General features: G+C 39.9%; 1 protein-coding gene and 1 long non-coding RNA gene across 11 annotated transcripts in view; one reads left to right on the forward strand and one right to left on the reverse strand.

Moving 5' to 3' along the window:
• Window positions 1–21,226, forward strand: part of SEPTIN10 (septin 10) — a 63,579-nt gene that overhangs the window by 12,867 nt on the left and 29,486 nt on the right. For 3 of the 10 annotated variants that reach the window (XM_023618445.2, XM_023618443.2, XM_023618441.2), the window contains exons 2-4: window positions 8,961–9,029; window positions 15,890–16,010; window positions 16,421–16,616. In XM_023618445.2, coding sequence (XP_023474213.1) covers window positions 8,961–9,029; window positions 15,890–16,010; window positions 16,421–16,616 — 386 coding nt within the window. Of the gene's footprint in view, window positions 1–1,075; window positions 7,791–8,960; window positions 9,030–9,399; window positions 9,500–9,805; window positions 10,053–15,889; window positions 16,011–16,420; window positions 16,617–21,226 lie in introns of those variants that run through there. The other 7 variants (XM_070234976.1, XM_005599751.4, XM_023618444.2 and 4 more) reach the window with 5 other exon arrangements.
• LOC138917636 (uncharacterized) overlaps window positions 1–21,226 on the reverse strand; it is a 61,483-nt gene that overhangs the window by 5,448 nt on the left and 34,809 nt on the right. Inside the window, exon 2 of the long non-coding RNA XR_011425895.1 lies at window positions 9,127–9,457. This is a non-coding gene — a long non-coding RNA (uncharacterized lncRNA). The remainder of the gene's footprint in view (window positions 1–9,126; window positions 9,458–21,226) is intronic.

Consider the following 21,226-nt stretch of genomic DNA (forward strand, 5'->3'; position numbering starts at 1 on the left):
TGGCAAAGGTTTTCTTTCAAGAGTCAAATAGTAAATATTTTCGGTTTTGTGAGCCATACAGTCTGTGTCACAACTGTGCAGCTCTGCCATTGTGGCCTGAAAGCAGCCTCACACGATGCGTAAAGGAATGGAAGTGGCACACACTCTTTCCTCCCCAAAATGCTTTCTGCACCTGTCTTCCAGGACTCCACACTTTCTGGGTTTCTTTCACCCTCTTTAGCTGTTCCTTCTCAGTCCCTTGGACTGGTTGCTTCTCAGTTCCCCAACCTTTAAATGTCTGAGTATCCCAGGGCTCAACTCTGTGATCCCTTTCCTTTTATAAATACCTTTACTCCGGGGGTGATTTCTTCTCGTCCCACAGCATTAAGTACTAGCCGTATATCGATGACTTCAGAATTGTTATCTCCAGTCCAGATTGCTCCGCACTCTCGACTTGTTTATCTAACTACTTCCTTAGTACCTTCACTTCAGTATCTAATAAGCATCTCCAGTTTAACATGTTCCAAAGAGAACTTCTCATCTTGCCTCCTCCTCCTCCTCTAGTCTTCCCAGTTCCAGTAAGTGGAGCTCCTCCCTCCCTGTTGCTCAAGCCTTGCCTTGGCTTTGGAGAAACTTTGGAGCTATTCTTCGTACCCCACATCGAACCTTTAGCAAATTCTTTGGTTCTACCTTTGAGGTAGATCCAGAATTGGACCACATCTTACCTCTTCCTTTGCTAACATACTGCCATGATCTCGTTCCTAGATTAATGCAGTAGCCTCTTAACTAGTCTCCTTGTTTCTGCCTTGCCATTCTTCAGTCTGCTCTCAACATAGTAGCTGTGGTAGTGAACCTTTTAATACAAAGAGGAATCATGTCCCTCTTATGCTAAAACCCTTCAAAGCCAAGTCCTTACAATACTTACAATAAGCTGCAATAAGACCTCTGCCTGGAATGCTCTTCATCTGTTCTGTTCCCAAACTCCCTAGGCCTTTGCTTGCCAGTTAGGCCTTCCCTAACCACCTGTTCAAAATGGCACCCCCTCACCCTGCCACCTTGGCATTTCCTGTCCCCCTTTCCTACCTTATTTTTCCTTATTGCATTTGTTATTCTCTATTATCATATTATAGCATATACTTTACTTTGATTTTTGCCTGTCTTTCCCTAATTGGAGCAGAAGCTCCATAATGGCAGGGATCTTTTTCTATTTTGTTAAGTTATGCATCCCCAGTGCCTAGGACAGTTCCTGGAACACAGTGGGCACTCAGTACATATTTGTTAAATAAATACATTTTTATAGATATTTTAGGAAGACTTATATTCTTTTTTCTACTTTAGTCTTTGTTAAATTCGCATAAGTGATATTGATGGATTTCAAGAAGAAAAGGAAATATTTATTCTCCTCCCCCAAGATTCAGATCCTATGTATGCTTGCTTATATGCATAAATAGTTTTTGCTTGTAACCACGATGTCAATAGTCTTAGTCTTCTTTTGCCACTTAATAGCAAATCAGATTATTTCTCCTAATTTTCATAATTATTGCTTCTAATCTTTGTAATAATATTCTCCATAGCCAATATCCAATATAGATTCTTACTATGTGCAACTTTTTCCTTCCTTTTGAAGATTTATCTTTTTCTGACTTATAAAAACGAGATAATACCTTCTGAACTGGAGCCTGTTACTAGTGAGACAGTATTAACTATGTTCAGTCTAAAAACCGTACTACCGTAGTGACTTGGGCTGAATTTTTAGTGTTTTTACTAACATTCAAGTCTTATGGGATCAGTGAAGACTTCACGAGAAAGGGGAATAACCACTGTCTTTGTTTTAATAATCATCTAAAAGTTACCCTGGATTAATCACACACTTGGCTAAAGATTCAGGTGACTAGTTGGAAGTTCCTTGAGGAATCCAAGGTGTTCATAGGAACCTTAAACTCAGTATTTCCAAAATTGCATCAAACCTGTGCTGATTCATCTCATATTATTTTTCCTGCTTCACAGTAATATCTATCAAGTGACCTTAGTTCAAGATACCTGAAGGTGCTCATGGAACTCACTCTGAGGCAGAGTGGATGCCCAGCCCTTTGTTGCCTTCTCCAGCCTCGCTTCTTATGCTGTCCTCCTTATAGTTAAACTTAAGCTTCCTTAGGCTGAAGTGATGATGAGCTTACTGCCGTTTTCCAGCCATACCAAGTATACTTGCGTGCTTTTGCGCACATTGATTCCTCTACCTTCTTTTCTCATTTGCTAGGAAAATTGCTATTTCTCTTTCAAGTCTCGGCTCAAGCCTTTTTTGACAGTGCCTTCTCAGATAATGCAGAGTTCATTATACCCCGAACTCCTGCTGTGCCCTCTCCATAAGTTGTATACATATCTCTCACCTGTACTAAATTTAAATTGCAAGGATATTGACTTATTCACCTTTGATCCTCAATGTTTGGGGTCTGTTGCTCTGTCCTGAAAATGCAAGAGCTTTTAGTAAATATTGTATTTGTAGAATAAATGACAAGCAGCGTGTACTGATCAACTTCACACTGATTCCTCAGTATTCTTTTTTCCCAAATGTTCCTTGTCAATATTAAGTCCTTTGAATGAGTTTCTTTGCCTTCCTTTTTGTTTAGCTTGTCTCCCATTTGCTTTTCCTGGGTTAAATAAATGACTTCTCAAATTAGGTTGGTTTTTTTATCACCTCGTCTGCATGGAACATGCTCCCTCTCTCAGGAATTCGAGTCATCTACTTTTCATTTAAGTAAACCTTGAGTTTTCGTTCTAAGAGGTCTTTCCATCAACTAGGTACAATTTTGCTGGTCTTCCCTTAATCCACCTTATCTGTACGTGCAGTTCCCGTGACTCATGCTTCAGTCTCCATCACATACTCTTTCCTCATTGCTTGCTCGGAGGCAGACAGTCATAAACTCTGAGGTGAGACAGACCTTAGAAGATCTTTATTTTTGCTTCCCACTCAGTGCAGGCCTCGGCTCTGCAGTTTGCCCAGTTGATGATTACTGTGTCACTGTTTGAATGCCCCCCAGGGCCAGCAGCTGAATCCTGCATGGGGCAGCCCATGCTACTCTTGTTAGACAGTTCTAGTCCTTCACTGAGTTCTCTTCATTGTGTCACATCTGCCTTTCTAGTCCATTCATGGGTCCTAGTTTTTCTCTTGGAGATTCATTTCCATAAGACAGACTATAGATGATTGAATATACTTTGTTCTCCATTGATGGTACAGTGGCTTTGGGAAAAAGTCAGATTTCCTTAACTCACACAGTACTAGAAAGTAATTTTTAGAAGGCCTGCAAAGCTTTTGTATAAGACATGAAACCATAAAAAAACTTGGAAAAAGTTTAGATGCATTTTTTTAAACTTAAGAGTGTGAAAAGATTTTCTAAGCTTTACATTTAAGGAAGAAACCATAAAGGAAAAGACTGATAGATTGTACTCTATGAAAATTGAAAGATCAGTGACAAATCAGGAGAAGCTGCTTGGAGTACACATGACAAGCATGGAGTCATATCTAACAGCTCTGTATGTTAATAAGAGAGACAAAGAAGGAATACCCTGATAGGCAAATAGAGAAAAAACATGAACTGATGATTTATGAAAATATATACTTTTCCAGCCAGTGACCTGAAAAAGAGGTTCAAAATATCAGAAGTCCAATTAAGATGTCAACTTTTGCCTATCAAATTGACAAACACTTAAAAACTGTTAATACCCTGTATTGAGGACTATATAATACAATGGACACTTTATTTTTATATGCTAATTTTGGAAGTGTAAGCAGGTACAGCCTTTTTGAGGGGCAGTTTGGCAATACGTTTATACCTTTGATCAGTAATTACATTCTAGGAATGTATCATGAGGAAATTATCAGATGTACAAAATGATTGATGTGTATACAGGTGTGGCCGTTTGGATCCTCCAGGAAACAGATGCTGAAGAATTAGGAGTTAAAGATTCATTAGGGGTGGGAGGAAGAGAGGGGAGGTAATGCCTGTGAAAGAGAAAGGGGGCGGAAGCAGGACTGGAGAGGACAAGCTTTAAGGTCCTGATGCAGATCTTGACAACTGTGGAAGGAGAGACGTTAGGAAGCAAAACAGGGCAGAGAGAGCCCCAGAGGCCGTGCTGATCTGGCAGTCTGGGCCAGCCCACTGGAGAGCTCTGCCTGCCTGACAGGGAGGCCTGCACAGGGCAGCAGGGGCCAGACCGGGACACCTCCACTGTGCTCAGTCCTTGGCCAGGGGCTGCCTGGGAAGAGCGTGGTCTTCAGTCGAATGCTGTGCAGATCTTGAAGGCTCTGCAGCTGGAGGCTGTCAGCTGACTGCGTTCTTTGTAGACAAAGAGCAGTTCTTTCTTAAGGGACTGAGTGGCACACCTCTTTTGCTGCTGCAAGAAGGATGTTCGTTGCAGTGTTATTAAAATGACACAATTAGAAACAGTATTTTTTTTCCTATAGTAAACATGGAATACTCCTTTTCTAATTAAGGGGGTAAAGTAATGTCAAAATAAGATTGCATTTGTCTAGCAAGAAATGGGACGTGTAAACATCGCAGCACTTGGCGTCAGCAAGCTAAAACGGACGAGAATGGGGCACTTTCAGTCAGACGACTGCAGAGCGTTCCACCCCGGAAATGACAGGCTCGGAAGAGACGGAGCAGTTCTGGTCCTGGGGCAGGAGGCAGCACAGGCGGTCAGGGGCCGCGACACAAGGTCTCACCGGGGAAGGTCAGTCAGACTTCTGGGAGCACCTGTTAGCGTAGCCGTCACCCAAGTCTGTGCTCCAGCTGCAGACGCTGAAGATGGTGAAACAGTTTTCCCGCCGTGTCCAAGAAGAAACCGGTCACACAGCAAATCAAGACGTGCTGGTAATTGTAGGTGACTGGGAATGCAAAAGGAGGAAATAAAACAATTCTTTGGAAAATTTGGACTAGGGCTCAGAAGGGAAGCAGGAGACTGGCTCGTGGATTTCTGTGAAGCCAACATTCTGTCCATCGTGTATACACGCTTCAAGCAACGCGACAGGACTGTCTGCACGGGGAAGCTGTGTTCTTTCTGCCAAAACAAGACCAGGAGCAGACTGCGGTCCTGACCACGACTGTTAACATCAAACCTCAGAGTAAAGCTGAAGAAGAACACTGAACGGATCCTGGAGCCAGAACTAACGTAAACAGCATGCTTGGTGAATTCAAGGTCCAGGTAAAACCAGATTTGTGGTGTTAAACCTAATTGACCGAGAACCAGAAGAACTCTGGACTGAAACCAGAAATATTACTAAGGAAGATGCAGAAAGACAGTGCTTGAAACAAAAAGAAAGCTAAATCAAGATGGCTGACAGAAGAAACGCTGAAACTTGTTAAGGATGGAGGAGACGCAAAAGTTAAAGGTCCAAAAGCAGGGTGAGAATCGTGAACGCAGTTTTTCAGTAACTGTCACGTGGAGATAAAGAGAACCAGCCTAATGGCCACTGCAGAGAGAGAGAAGAGGACAGCCAAAAGGAACAAGAGGTCTCTTCCGGAAGATTCAAGAAGCCAAAGGGAAATTTAAACCCAGGTTAGGAATGCTGAGCGACCCACAGGGAAGCACACCCTCTGATCAGGAGAAAATAGAGGGAAGGTGGAAACCGTATGTGAAAGTCCACACAGAAGAGACGAAAGGATGACAGATGCCTCCGAAGAAGACTCCTATGAGGGAGAACCCGCAATTCTAGAAAGTGAAGGGAAAGCTGCCCTGGAAATGCTGGGAAGAAATACGTCACCTGGACTAGATGGGATATTGATAGCGTTACGTCAAGCCACAGAGACTGAATCTGTCAAAATCCTGACAAGAATGTGTCAACGAAACAATGGCCTGCAGACTGGAAACACTCGATGTACAGGCCAATCCCCAAGAAAGGCGCTACCAAGGAGGGCAGTGCCTACAGGACCATTGCTCTGATGTCCTGTGCGAGTGAGTGATGCTCCCGGAGCTGCAGCGAAGGCCTGTACCTCATGTGGACTAAGAAACGCCCGACGGCCAAGCTGCATTTCGAAAAGGGAGAGGCACACGAGATCCAACTGTGACTATCCGCTGGCTACCGGAGCGCTCCCGAGAATTCCAGAAGGTTAGTCTGTGTTTATAGACGACAGCAAAGCCTTTGCCTGCGTGGATCATGGGAAGCTGTGGGCTGCTCTGAGAGAAATGGGCGTGCTCGGCACTTGACTGTCTGATGTGTGAGCTGTGCTGTGGGCAAGAAGTCACGCCAGGACAGAATATGGAGAGACGGGATGCTTTCCTTTAGGCCAAGGTGTCAGGCAGCGTGCACTTTATCTCCCTATCTGTTTACTCTGTACGCAGAACCGAGCAAACGAAGAACTGGGCTGGGCTCAGACGGAGGAGGAGTGAAAACTGGTGGAAGAAACACCAACCGTCTAGGGTCCGCAGGTGACACCGTCTTACTGGCGGAAAGCAGCAGTGGCTTGAAACAACTTCTGACGAAAGTGGAAGAAGAAAGTGCCAAAGCAGGACTGACTGCATTTGAACGTCAGGAAGACAGAAATCCCACTGCGGAAGAAGTGCACAACTTTAACGTAGACAGTGGAGACACTGAAATCGTTAAAGAATCTGTCTGCCTTGGTTCAGTCATCGATTTAAACGGAGGCTGCAGCCATGGAACCAAGGGGAGGCTGAGACGTGGAAGGGCAGCAATGGAAGAATTAGCGAGGATCACCAGGTGTGAGGAAGTGTCATCAGACACCAAGGCCAAGGTTGTCCACACCCTCTGCTCCCAACCACTGTGTACGCATGCAAAAGCCGGACAGTGAAGAAGGCTGCAGGAAAAAATGGGTTCATTGGAAATATGGTGTTGGGGGAGAGCTCTGCGGACACCCTGGACTACCAGAAAGGCGACCGGTGGGTCCCAGAGCAAATTAGGCCTGAGCTGTCGCTGGAGGCAAAGATGATAAAACTGAGGCCGTCCTACGTTGGGCACACCATGAGAAGGCAGGACTCTCTGGAAAAGACAGTAACGCTGGGAACAGTAGAGGCAGCAGGAGAAGAGGAGGACCAAATAGGAGTGGGTTGACTCCATACAGGAAGCCGTAGGCCCGTGTCTACAGGAGCTGAGTGGGGCTGTGGAGGACAGGACATGTGGACATCGCTCATTCCTAGGGTTGCAGGAGTAGGAGCCGATGTGATGGCACATAACAACAAATTAAAGACTAGGGAAGTGCTTAAATAAATATAGAACATCCATGTATACTGTAGTATACAGAATAGAATGCTATACTGTAGAAACAATGAGGCAGATCTACATACTAGTGAAATGGTCTTCAGGATTGATGAAGCAAAAAACCATAATACAGAGCAATAGGCCACTGACATCTGTATAAACAAAAAAGACCTGTGTATTCACGTGTGCTTTACACACACCTCATCGATCTCTGGAAGGGTGCCTAAGAGTCTGGTGGCCTCTGAGGAAGAAAACTACTGAGGTACTAGGGAGTCAAGCGTAGGAAGGGAACTTTGCATTCTATTCTCATTGGCACCGGCTGCATTTTTTCTTCCTACATCCATAGCAATCTTATTTTTTTGAATGCCACGTTTCCTCAGTGTCTTGTGCTGCACTCGGAAGTAGGATAGCAGTGCCTTTTGAGGCAGTATTACTTGGAGATTTGCACAACTTCTCTTGTACCTCTCTTCCCCCATCCCTCACCATTGCAAACACAGTGAATATGTATTTGGTTTACAACTTGAGACAGTAAAAGGAACACCAGCTTTGCAGTCAGATCAGACCTGTATCTACAACTTACAGGCTTACATGATTTGAGGTAAGTTATTTAACCTTTCAGAATCCTAATTTTCTCATGTAGGCTACGGGAATTCATACATTTGTCTCAGATCTGTTGTAAGGATTAAATAAGAAACTGCTTAATGAGCTAGCATAATGGTGGGCATATAATAGGAGTTGTATAAATGATAATCATTTCTATTTTAATTGGATAACTAAGGAACCTGTTCAGATGTTAAAGTCCCTCCATTCCCAAATATACTGACATTGGAGCATTAACATTTCTCTTTCCTCTTTGCTACAGTGGAATACACCTAATTTTGAGTGCCGCCTTGGCTCCTAGAGTTTTTGGTTTTTGGAGGTTTTTGGTGAGGAAGAGTCACCCTGAGCTAACATCTGTTGCCAGTCTTCCTCATCTTTTTGCTTGAGGAAGATTAGCCCTGAGCTAACATCTGTGCCAGTCTTCCTCTATTTTGTATGTGGGTCTCCACCATAGCATGGCTGATGAGTGTTGTAGGTCTGCGCCTGGGATACAAACCCATGAACCTGGGCTGCCGGAGCAAAGCACACTGGACTTAACCACTACGCCATGGGGCTGGCCCACTAGAGTATTTTTTTTTAAGTGAAATAGCTCATTTTCCCTTTTTAATCCTATAAAGTATTTTAAGTAAATGTAATGTTCTTTGTCTTCCTGAATGTAAATGAGGTTTACTATTTTTTTACAATTTGTGTGTGTGTGTGTGTATTAGTGCATTAATGTATATTATATGTTGAATATTTCATGTAGTTTACTTAGATATCTATCCAGCAAGAAAACTACAGTTTTAAACATCAGTCAGTTGTGTAGATTACAAGTCAAAACTTGGTGGTAATGACAATATTAGATTTCCTTTATAAGGTAAATATATTATTTAGATATAGGTTTTTTTTTTTTGAGGAAGATTAGCCCTGAGCTAACTACTGCCAGTCCTCCTCTTTTTGCTGAGGAAGACTGACCCTAAGCTAACATCCATGCCCATTTCCTCTACTTTGTACATGGGACGCCTACCACACCGTGGCTTACCACACGGTGCCACGTCCTCACTGGGGATATGAACCAGCAAACCCCAGGCCACCGAGAAGCAGAACGTGCGAACTTTACCACTGTGCCACTGGGCCAGCCCTAGATATAGGTTTTAATATCTGTTTTCTTTTTCTTTTTCTTTTTCAGCTCTTTCAGTCTCACATGGCAACAAAAACAACTTGTATATCCTCACAAGTTTCTGATGATGAACAGAGAGTGAGTATATCTTTTAAATAGATCCGTATCATACTGCAGATGCCTTTATGATTTCAAAATAACCACTCAGAGACCTCAGAGACTTGTTTGTACTTACCTTGAATGTGAATTAAATTTTATGTTGATTCAAGTTAAAAATCAATGATGGGTTGAATAACTGTTGAGTGTCCACGATGTCTCTATCTTACATGACGCTAAGCAAATTCCGACTGCCTCCACAGCGTTCAGTAGGAGGACTAGCACTGCTTTTGCTGGGCGTGCTTACCGAGCTCGGTGGACGTGGAGAGCTCCTTTAATGACGGAGAGCAGGAAGTGTCTGGGCGGCCCTGTCACATGCCTTCCTAAGTGTGCACTCCGACTATCATGCTTCCAGGTCCTTCTCACTGTGCCCGTGCAGGAGGAATGTGTTTGGTAATTCAGATTAAAATCTATAATAAAAAAGAGGGAGTAAATTTAACTTGGTGAAAGAGGTGAGTTGTCGATTTTTTTTAAAAAAGAAAATTGCAAATACAGCTTGGGTAATTCAATAAGGTTAATTAATTTCCTTTAGTTGTGTGTTCCAATAAGTCTCTTCTTGTTTTTCCCTCTTCCTCCTCACATGCTAAGGTCCCCACAGAGTTGAAAAACCATAATTTGACTGCCAAACTGCCATCGTTTTTATCTTTTTTTCTCATTGGTAATAGTAGTCTGTTGCTTCTTTATTTTATCACCTCACGGACTTTTTGAATTACTCTTTAATGTGCCTTCTAACACATTGCTCTGCTGAACTCTTCTAGTGACTGTCGACGAAAATAATCCATAGCCAATCTATAAATGAAAATTTGGGATGAGTTTATTCTGAGCTAAAATCTGAGGACCATGGCCTGGGGCCTTTCTTCCTGAAGGAAGAAAGGGCACCGAAGAAGTGGGGTGCACAGCGTGGTTATATACCCCCAAACAGGATGTTTCACATATGATTGAAATGTCCTTTTTACAAAAGTCGCGAGACTGCTCTGTCAGCACAGCGATTGATGGACACAGCAGGTAGGTCTGCTGTCTCGGTGAACACAGCAGGGTGGCAGGTCTGTTGTCTCGAGCTGGGTGGTCAAAGGTGAGCATAGCAATCAGTTCCTAGCCTAAGGAAAGATGCTTATCCCTAAGGAAATGCCCATGTAGGGGGAAGTTGCACATTTATCTTAAGGGCATTTGTTCTTGCCATAGTAAATCTTTAAAGCAGATATACAACGTGTGCTCAATGGCCACAGTCAGGCCTTGTTTGGAAAAAACAAAGTCAGGCCTAATTAGGTTTACACCAAATGGCTTCCTCATATGCTCCAATATATCCTATCGCTTGCCATTTCTGTTTGTCATGACCAGCCCATTGAGTGGCTGTTGCTTGGTCCTCCCTTTCTCTGGCCCCTCTTCTTCATCAAATTATGGTGACCACTCCCACATTTTTGAAAAGCTTCTTTTATTTCCATGACATTAAAATCTTGCAGCTTTAGAACCAGAAGGGATTCTAAGGCCATTGAGTTCACCTTTTATGTGATAAGCATGTGATTGTCACATACAAACTCTCCTAAGTGGTGTTCTTATCTTCTTGAGCACGTTCCTGACTAGGAAGCATGCTGTTCCTTCACTCTCTCTGTTTTCATCATAGAGCTATGCTTTCTTGACTAACAGGAATTTAACGGCACAGAAGAGAATGCAGTGGACTCGTTTTCAGTTGTTCCCTAAGCAATTGCTACAAATTTGGCTGCTTAAATCCACGCCTGTGTGTTAGCTCACAGTGCCAGGGATCAGAACGTCAGGCGGGGCACTGCTGGCTTCTCTCGTGGGGCCTCATGCTCAGCTGCGTTCTTGTCTGGAGGCTCTGCTTCCCAGCTCTTCCAGGTCGTTGGCAGAATTCCGTTCTTGCTGACTGGTTGCTCTCAGCTCCTAGAGACCACTCTTAGGTCACCACCAAATGGCTGTCTGTCACCCACACAGGAGGGGGCTCGGATGTTGAGTCCCCTCTGTGTGGCTGTCTCTTACCACACAGCAGGGGGCTGGGTTGTTGGGTCCCCTCCGGTGGTGGTCTCTCACCCTCAGAGCAGAGGGCTCCAATGCTGGGTCCCCTCCGGTGGCTGTCTGTCACCCATACAGCAAGGGGCTGGGATGTTGGGTCCCCTCTGGTGGCTGTCTGTCACCCATACAGCAGGGGGCTCAGATGTTGGGGCCTCTCCATGCAGCTGGCTGTCACCCACAAAGCAGGGGCTCAGATGTTGGGTCCCCTCTGTGTGGCTGTCTCTTAACTACACAGCAGGGGCTCGAATGTTGGGTCCCCTCTGTGTGGCTGTCTCTTAACTACACAGCAGGGGCTCGAATGTTGGGTCCCTTCTGTGTGGCTGTCTCTCACCCACACAGCAGGGGGGCTTGGATGTTGAATCCCCTTCTGGCTTCAAACCCCTTTCACTTGGAAGTTCACAGTCTCTTTTTAGGGCTCACCTGATTAGGTCAGGCCCATCCGGGATAATCTCCCTTTCTCAGGTTAACTGATCTGGGATGTGAATTACATCTGTAAAATCCCTTCACAGCAGCACCTAGATTAGTATTTGATTGAATAACTAGAAGGTATGGGTATGCGAGGGACCATCAGTCTTGGGGTCCATGTTAGAATTCTACCCACCATGTACAATAAAAAGCAAGTCTTTCTCACCTCCACCTTAAGACCACTCTTCTCAACCTCCCAGTCCACTGTCCAGTGGTAACCACTCTCAATAGTCTGTTACTACCCTTTGAGACATTTTCATCCATATTCATGTATATGTGAAAACATAGACTTTTTTCTTTACTCAAATCACAGTAAATAAATCACTGCTTAGATACTTAGCTTTTGAGATTTATCTATGTTGTGACATGTATCAGTGGTTTAGTATTCCATTGTATGGGTATACTACAATTTGTTTATCCATTCTCCAGTTGTTGGACATTTAGATTGTTTCCAGTTTTTTACTTTTTGGAGTAAAGCTGCTATGAACATTTGTGCACAAGTCCTTATATGGATATATGTTTTTGCTTATCTTAGGTACCTACAAGTGGGGTTGTTTTTGGTTGTATGGTCATGTGTATTTAACTTTATAAAAAATTACCCCCGTTTTCCAAAGTGGCTGTACCATTCTGCATTCACGTCGGCACACTTCTCAGAGTTCCAGCTGTGGACCATCTCCAGCAGTGGACATTATCAGCCTTTTTAATTTCAGCCATTTTTGTGGATGTTCAGTGGTGTCTTATTGTAGTTTTAATTCACATTTCCCTGATAACTAATAATGTTGAGCACTCTTTCATTTGCTTATTGGCTATTTTATCTACTTTGTGAAGTGTCTGTTCACTTTGAAGTGAAGTGTTTTTTATCCATTTTTTTAAAAAATGGGTTATTTTATTGTTGAATCATACGAATTCTTTCTGTATTCTGAATACAAGTGTTTTGTCATATATATATGTGTAATATTTTCTCCCAGTGTGTGACTTACATATTCCTTGATGATCAGACGTTTTTAATTTTGATGAAGTAGACAAATAGATAAATAATAAATTGTTACAATACCACACTTTTTGGTGATTGTAGCTTTATGATTAGGTAGGACTTCTTCAACTTTGTTCTTTTGTAAAATTGCTTTAAGTATTCTAAATCTTCTCCATTTCCATATACATTTTATAATCATTCTGTCAGTTACTGTATTGACAGCGTATCATTGGCTCTTGCTCTTTTATCCAATGTGACAGTTTCCTTCTTTCAACTGAAATGTTAAGACCTGCACTGCCCAGTATGGTAGCTTCTAGCCACATATGGCTGTTTGAGTTAGTTAAAATTAAATAAAATTTAAAAATTACTTCCTCAGTTGCATTAGTTACATTTCGATTGCACAATATCTGCATGTGGCTAGTGGTTACCTGTTGCACAGCTCAGGTATAGAACATTTCCATCAGCGCAGAAAATTCTGTTGGACAGTGCTGCTGGTTTAGACCATTCATATTTAATTTAATTGTAGATATAAATGCGTTTAATTCTGCCAATTTGCTGTTTGTTTTCTATTTGTCCTTTCATTTTTCTTCTTTTCCTGCTTTCTTTTGGATTAATAGAGTATTTTATGATTGCATTTTATTTCCATTATTGGGTTATTAGCTATTACTCCTTGGTCTTTTATTTTTTAAAATATTAATTGATGTAAGCTTTAACTTATCACACACTACCTTCAAATAATATTATTGTACTTCCTGTATGATATAGAAACCTTAGAACAGTGTGTCTCAATTCCTTCTCCCATCTCTTGTGCTCTCATTATCATACATTCTACTTCTCCATTTCTTTATCATACATTCTACTTCTCCATTTCTTTTTTTTTTTGAGGAAGATTAGCCCTGAGCTAACTACTGCCAATCCTCCTCTTTTTGCTGAGGAAGACTGGCCCTGAGCTAAGATCCATGCCCATCTTCCTCTACTCTATATGTGGGACGCCGACCGCAGCATAGCTTTTGCCAAGCAGTGCCATGTCCACACCTGGGATCCGAACCGGTGAACCCCGTGCCACTGAGAAGCGGAACATGCGCACTCAACTGCTGCGCCACCGGGCCGGCCCCAACTTCTCCATTTTTATAAATCTGTAATACATTGTTGTTGCTTTAACAGTCAAGTATATTTTCAAGAAATTAAAACAAGCAAAAAATTTTCTTACATTTACCCACAGTTTTATCTTTCTGTTGATGTTCATTTTTGTAGATCTGAGTTTCCATCTGTTGTTATTTTTCTTTTCTCTTGAAGAACTTTTTAACGTTTCTTGTAGTGTAGGTCTGCTTGCAGTGAATTTTCTCACGTTTTGTTTGTCTGAAGGTGTATTCATTTTGCCTTCATTTGTGAAAGTGTGTTTTCATTGGATGTAGAATTATAGGTTGTCATTTTTTTTTCTTTTGGCAGCTTGTTGATGTTTTATTGTCTTCTGGTTTGTGTTGTTTCTTCTGAGAAAACTATGATTATTTTAGATGTTTTACTTGTGTGCAGTATGTTTCCACACACCTCGTTTCTTTTAAAGTTTTTCTTTATTTTGAACAGCTTGCTCTGATCCTGGTCGTGGGTTCCTTTGGATTTTCCTGTTTGTTCTTCTCTTGTTTCTCTGAGTTCATGTTTAGAAAACTGAAAAGTTTGCAGTGACTATTAGCTGCTTCTTTCCTCCCTCTCGCTGCCACCACCTCTCTTTACCATCTAGTGTTTCAGTTATAGGTATATTAGACCATTTGATATTTTTCCAGCTTTTTGAGGCTCTGTTATAGTTTATCTTTTCTATGAGAGATTTTTAGCTTGGATAAATAAAGATATTTACCTTGGGTAATAATTATGGAACAAACCTTCCATTGTTTGACCTGCTCTTAATACTCTTCAGTAACTTGTTTATTTCAGATGTTGTATTTTTTCCATTCTAGGAGTTCCATTTGTTGCCTTTATTGTTGTTGAGAGCTTTCATATCTCTCTTAAAATTCCCTATCATGTCACCCATTATATTCATCACTCTTTCCTGTAGGAAAAGAGCATATTTTTCTTCTTTAGCATATTTATCATAGTTATTTTAATGTTGAAGTTCTTATCAGCTAATTAAACATCTGGTTCATTTGCAGATCTTCTGTTGACTGTTTTTTTTTTTTTCCCTTGACTGTGAATCTCATTTTTCTGCTTCTCCCTATGTAGTAATTTTTGATTGTAGGGTGGATATTGTGGATGACACATTGTAGAGTTGCTGCGTTCTGTTTCTTCTCCCAGAGTGTTGACCTTTGTTCTAGCAGGCAGTTAAAGTACTTGCGGGTCCCAGTGATCCTGTTGAGTCTGGTTATAGGTGTTGTTAGGGCGGGTCTGCTTCAGTGGTGCCTTCAGCACTGGGGACTAATTTCTGATTCCTGCGATGTAATCCTGAATCCTAAATGTGGCCCATATGTTTTCAGTCAAAAGTCTGAAGTGTTTACCAAGCCCTTTTAACTTAGAGGCTTAAAATTCAAGCTCCCTAGGATAGCAGCCTTGCACAGTCTGCGTAGCTCCTTCCGGGTCCCATGTCCTCTCAGCCAGACTCTTTGTATCCCCCTGTACATACACAGTTCAGCAGTCAGCCAAAGATTCCAGGCGAGTGTGTTTGCACATTTTGTACTCTCTCCTCTGGATTTTCTTCAGTTTTTTGTTGCCCTGCCTGCCCTTATCTCCAACTGGCTTCTCAGCCCAGTAAGACAACTTCCTTCTTGTCTCTATCTTCTTTGTGCAGCAATGGTTGAAGAATGCCCTCAGGGAAAAGCTAGAAAATCTGCGCCTCACCTTGTATGGTTTCCTTCTCTCAAGTCTCATTCCCTCCAGTGTCTTTCTGCCTTTGGTTGCATTCCAGTACCTTAAAAGAATTGATTATAATAGTTATTAGCAGGGATGTAAGTGTGACGTAAGTTACTCTTCTCTCACTAGGAGCTGGAACTGTATCTATAATTTCATATTGTACTTTTTTCACTTGACATTTGAATGTAAGAATTTAAGTTATTAAAAATTTGTTTAAATTTCTTTAATGACTTTAAACATTCCTTTTTATTAATGAATATGCTGTAGTTTACTTGGATATTTCCCCATTTTTAGAAATCAAATACTTTAATGTTATAAACAGTGCTGGACTCTCATCATATGAAGAGAAGAAGAAATATGTGTTTTGAGGGTCTGAACACAAATTTCTCACAAATTTACTAAATCATTTGTGTCTTAGAGGAGATGTAATGATAAAATCTTTAGTTTCTTTGATAAATTATATTTAACCTTTCAAATGTATCTATATCTTATTTTAGTAAAACTCGTTTTTATTGCTCCTGTTTTTGTTTCCCTTCAGCAAAAAAGAGAAAATGTTCGTTCTTTAGCTATGGGTGGCCATGTTGGTTTTGAGAGTTTGCCTGATCAGCTGGTCAACAGATCCATCCAGCAAGGCTTCTGTTTTAATATTCTCTGTGTGGGTGAGTGCCAAATCCTTCCTCTGACTCCTTCCTTCATATTTCTCGTGCTCACTTCGTTCTTGTCGTAAGCAGTATGATGTTCATGTTATCAATTTGAGATCATGCTTGCAGATTTTGTTCAGTTAGTTAAATTCTATCAATTTCCTTAGCTGTACTGCTTTACACTTTGTGTTTGCTCTTTAAACATTTCAGTGCTTTCTTCAGAGTTGTGAATTAGTTAGCATACCTACTCATTTTTATGCTCTGCTGATGACTCAGTGGACCAGCCTTAGCATGTATCCCTTTCATGACCAACCCAGCCTTTGAAATACTTGAAATATTTGGGATCCTTGAAACCACTAAGAGTTTATAGTTTTATTTTTTCTCATCTGTCCTGTGTGCCTGTGAAGATGTACCTTTGTTTCTTTCAGGGGAGACTGGAATTGGAAAATCAACGCTAATTGACACATTGTTTAATACTAATTTTGAAGACCATGAATCCTCACATTTTTACCCACATGTTAAACTTAAAGCTCAGACATATGAACTCCAGGAAAGTAATGTTCGATTAAAATTGACCATTGTGAATACAGTGGGATTTGGTGACCAAATAAACAAAGAAGAGAGGTACGTGTTTTCTTCTTGTAAAAAAACAAGTTTTTCTTATTTCAAGATATTTAACTTCTTGCCCCATAAGCTATTGTTTGATTTTCTACTATGGAAATCTATTTCTGTCCTCCCAGACTTTAATTTTTTTAATAATTAAGTAGTAGTTTGTTCTAATTGACATTTTTCTCCAGTCATCTAATTTCTTTAGAGTAATTTGAATCACATTATTAAAATGTGTATTTCATCAAAAATATTATTAATTATTTCCGGCTGTGTCAATTCAGTGTAGATTAAATGTTTTGTACTAATTTTCAGGAGAACTTATCTTGTTAAGGAAAAAAGAAAACAAGACATACAGTGGCAAACATACACTGGCCAAATCATTGGTGCATGAATTTTTTTTGTGAAATTCTAACCAAATTAGCCAGGTACATTATTTAAGCATTGCAAGAAAAGTTCGCTATAAAATTTCTATTTATATTTCATGTTATGTCATTCTCTCTCCTATGATATTGTAAAGATTGATTATAGATTTTGTATGAAATTTAAAATATGAAAAGGGGAACTAGATTAGGGTAAAGCAATAACTCTATTCTTTTTTTCTTTTTGAAATGTATATATTTTCATTGGTAGAGGTAATTGCCTAGTTTCCTAAAGTTTACTTTAGAGGGAAAATGTTTTGCATAATTGACTCTCTTTATGCGAATTATGTTAGCTTTTTTAGCACATTTGTGTGTTCTGCTTTAAATTTCAAGAAGTGACTGGTATGGCTTTCTGGAAGAGGCGGATAGTAGTGGCAGAGGCAAAGGCCTGTGACACATTGTTTGAATCTTATTAACCTCTTTGTAATTTTCTATAAAGAGATCTTATACAGCTTTAAATAAATTTATTCTTAGATATTTGGCATTTTTGATGCTCTCGTAAATGGTATCTTTTAAAAATATTTCACTTTCTGTTTGGTGTATAGACATATAATTGATTTTGCATATAGCAACTTTTGTAAATTTTCTGATTAAGTCTAACACTTCATCTCTAAATTTGTTTTAGATTTTCTATGTATGTGGTAGGATAACTGACAAATAATGACATTTATATTTCTTCCTTTTCAGTTCTTTTGTTTCTTTCTTTTAAAATAAGTTTTATTGCTGTATAATTTACAATATATAAATAAAACACTGATTTTTTTAAAGTGTACAGTTAGTTAATTTTGACAAGTGTACAGTTTAGTAACCACCACCACGGCTGTGACGTAGGAGATGTCCACAGTCTTGGCCCGTCCTCGCCACATGTGCTGGTAGACCAGTGCTTCGCCCTCTCTAAAGCTCTAGCACTTTCTGTCAGTTCAGCTCCCTTCTCGCCAGGGTTGTCTCCTACAGACTCTGGTTGCCTTGTCCTCCCTGAGCTCCTGTCTGCGTCTCCACGCTCAGGGGGGTCTGAGGGTCCTGCACTCCCCTTGTGCTGTGCCTCGCGACCTCGTCTCCCGGCGCACTGGGGAGACTGGAGAGCTCCGCACGCTTATTTCTCTTCTCAGTGATCACAGTTCTGTCCTGCCTGTCATTCAATGCCTGACAACCTTTTTCATATATTCATTGCCCAAGTTTCTACTTATTTAAAGTGGGAGGGTAAGTCCAATCCCAATTACTACGTCATGGCTGAAGATAGTAGTCTTTGTTTTCTTTCTTTCACTTTTAAGGCCTGGCTGCACTGGGTGGGACTTAGAGTATTTTGTTGGATAGTCAGTGGTGATAGTGGGCATCCTTGCCTGTCCTGCCTCCAAAGGGAAAGCTTTATTTTTACCGTGTATTGTGCTGCTTTCTTTTTTTTTAAGTTAGAATAAGGAAATTCCTTTATATTATTAGTAAGACATGTTTTTTTTTAAATCAGGAATAGATATTATCAGATTTTCTTTTTTGCATTCTGTGGAGAAGATTATAGTTTCCTCCTTTAGTCTTTAATAAGGTGAGTTACAGTAACTGATTTTTCTATTCGTAAATTAACCTTGCAATCTTGGATACCATTTGGTATTCTTTTTACATTGTGCTATGTTTGATTTCTTTTTTTTTTTTAGTATTATTGCATCTTATGTTTATAAGTGAGGTTTTCAACCTGTATTTACCTCTTATAGTGTCTCTCTCTTTTTTTCTATCAAGGTTATATTAGCCTTCTAAAATGAGTTTTGGGAGTTTTTTAGTCTATTTTCTGGAAAAATTTGTATAAGATTAGAGTTATTTTTCCTTGGAATGATTGGTGGAACTCACCAATAAAACCATCTGCGCCTGGGGGCCCACCCGGAGGTGCAGCAGTTAAGTTCTCATGCTCCGCTTCATTGGCCTGGGGTTCACTGGTTCAGATCCTGGGCGCAGACCTACACACCGCTTATCAAGCGGTGCTGTGGCAGTCGTCCCACATATAAAGTAGAGGAAGATGGGCACGGATGTTAGCTCAAGGCTAATCTTCCTCAGCAAAAAGAGGAGGGTTGGTGGTAGACGTTAGCTCAGGGCTAATCTTCCCCCAAAACAAACAAAAACAAAAAAAATCTGGGCCTGGAGTTTTCTTAGAAGATTTTGAGTTACTAATTCGTTTTCTTTAATGATTATAGGACAATTTAGAATCATTTTTTGAGACAGTTGTGATGTTACAATTTTCCAGGAATCTGTCCATTTCATCCAAATTTTCAAATAGATTTACTTAAAAATATTCATAATCTACTCCTAATATCTTTTTATTGTCTACATCATCTGTAACAATGCCTGCATTTCCTTTTCTGATACTGGTTTTTATGCTTGTTTTCTTTTCTCCCTGATCAGGCTCGACAAAGCATTGTCAGTTTTTTTTGGTCTTTTCAAATTTGAGCTTTATTGATCCTCTTAATTTTATACTTTTTGTTTTCGCATTTCATGAATTTCTGCTCTGATATCTATAATCACCTTTCTTTGGGTTTTGATCTAATTTTTCATTGATTCTCAGCTTTATGCATTTGAGATTATAAATTACCCTCTAAGTATGGCTTTAAGTGCATCCCACAAGTTTTAATACATAGTATTTTTCCAAATTTCAATTAATTTTTAATTTCTACTTTTATTTCATCCTGAAGAGTCAACACTGTTATTATTATGTAATGGCCTCTTTTTCTCTTGGAATGCTTCTCGTGTTAAAGGCTATGTTGCAGATTTTAGTGTAGGTATATCAGCTTTCTTTGTATGCTGTACTTTTTCTACCTCTTTGCTTTCAACCTTTCTGTACCCTTGTGCTTTATATATGTTTCTTATTGAACATATGTGTTTTCATTTTAAAATCCTCTCTGACAGTGCTTATCTTTTAATTTGCATTTAGTTCATTCGCATTTCGTTAATGTAGTTACTGATATATTTAGGTGTAAATTTATCATCTTAGTTTGCGTTTTCTGTTTGTCCTGCTAGTTCCACATTTCTTTTTCCTTTCTTGCTGGATTTCTCTTCTTTTAGTTGTTACCCTAGAGATTATAAAATGTAATCTCTAACCTAATCAAAGTTCAAGATGAATTAATATTGGTACTTGTCCTTAATGATACAGATGGACAATAAAATGGAATTTTGAACACTTAAACTCCATTAACCCCATCTTCTTACTTACCCTGTCATGTGTTTTATCTCTCTTGTGGTTAAAAAACCACAAGACATTATTATTATTACTTAATGTGGCCAATATTTATTAACCTCTTAACCAAAAATCCCTGTTTTTCTCTCATAATTGACATTTTAGTAGGGTACACCATTCAGGGCAGGTGCTTATTTTCTTTTTTCCCATTGAAGATACCATTCCACTGTCTCCTGGCTTCTGTTTTACTGTTGAGAAGTCAGCTGTCAGTCTTTCTCCTCCTTCATAGTACTCTCATTTTTTCCTCCAGTGTTTTTAAGATCTTTTTGTTTTTCTCTAGTTTTACCATGGTGTGTATGGTTTTTTAAAAAAAATTTCTAATTTATCCTGCTTGTCATTTGTTTGGCTTCTTGAATCTGAGTAGTGTCATCAATTCATTAAAAAAATTGAGTCACCGTCACTTTAAATATTGCTTCTGCCCCTTTGTCTGTCTCCTTTCCCTCTGAAACTTTGATGAAATGTATGTTAGGCCTTCTCATTATGTCTTCCATGTCTCTTACTCTTAATCTCTCTTCATATTTCTATCTTTTTTTCTCTCTATTACTTGCTGGATAATTATTTTTGATTTATCTTCCAGTATACTAATTCTGTCTTCAGCTTTGTCTAATATGCTGTTAAACTAATCCATTGAGTTTTCATTTTGGCTATTTGTGTTTTTCAAATCTGTGCATTTTGTGTGGTTCATATGCATATCTATAGGATCAGTTTTTATCACTTTACTATTCCCAGCATGTATATTCAAGTTTGTTTTTTCTTTCTTTTATCTCTATTATAATTATATAATTCCAGTATATTAAAATTTTGCAATTATTTTTCTGATGTCTGTTTTTTCCTTTGGTTCTCCTTCATTGTGCTTTTTCCTTTGCTTATGTGCCTGGTTATTTTTTATTATAGTTCTCATGATCTTTAAAAAATTATTTTTAGAGATATTCTGAGGTTTAAGATGAAGATGTGTTCCTTTGGAAAGATTTGAATTTGCTTAAGTTCAGCCC

This window comes from Equus caballus, chromosome 15, assembly GCF_041296265.1.
Source record: "Equus caballus isolate H_3958 breed thoroughbred chromosome 15, TB-T2T, whole genome shotgun sequence".
Taxonomy (NCBI): Eukaryota; Metazoa; Chordata; class Mammalia; order Perissodactyla; family Equidae; genus Equus; species Equus caballus.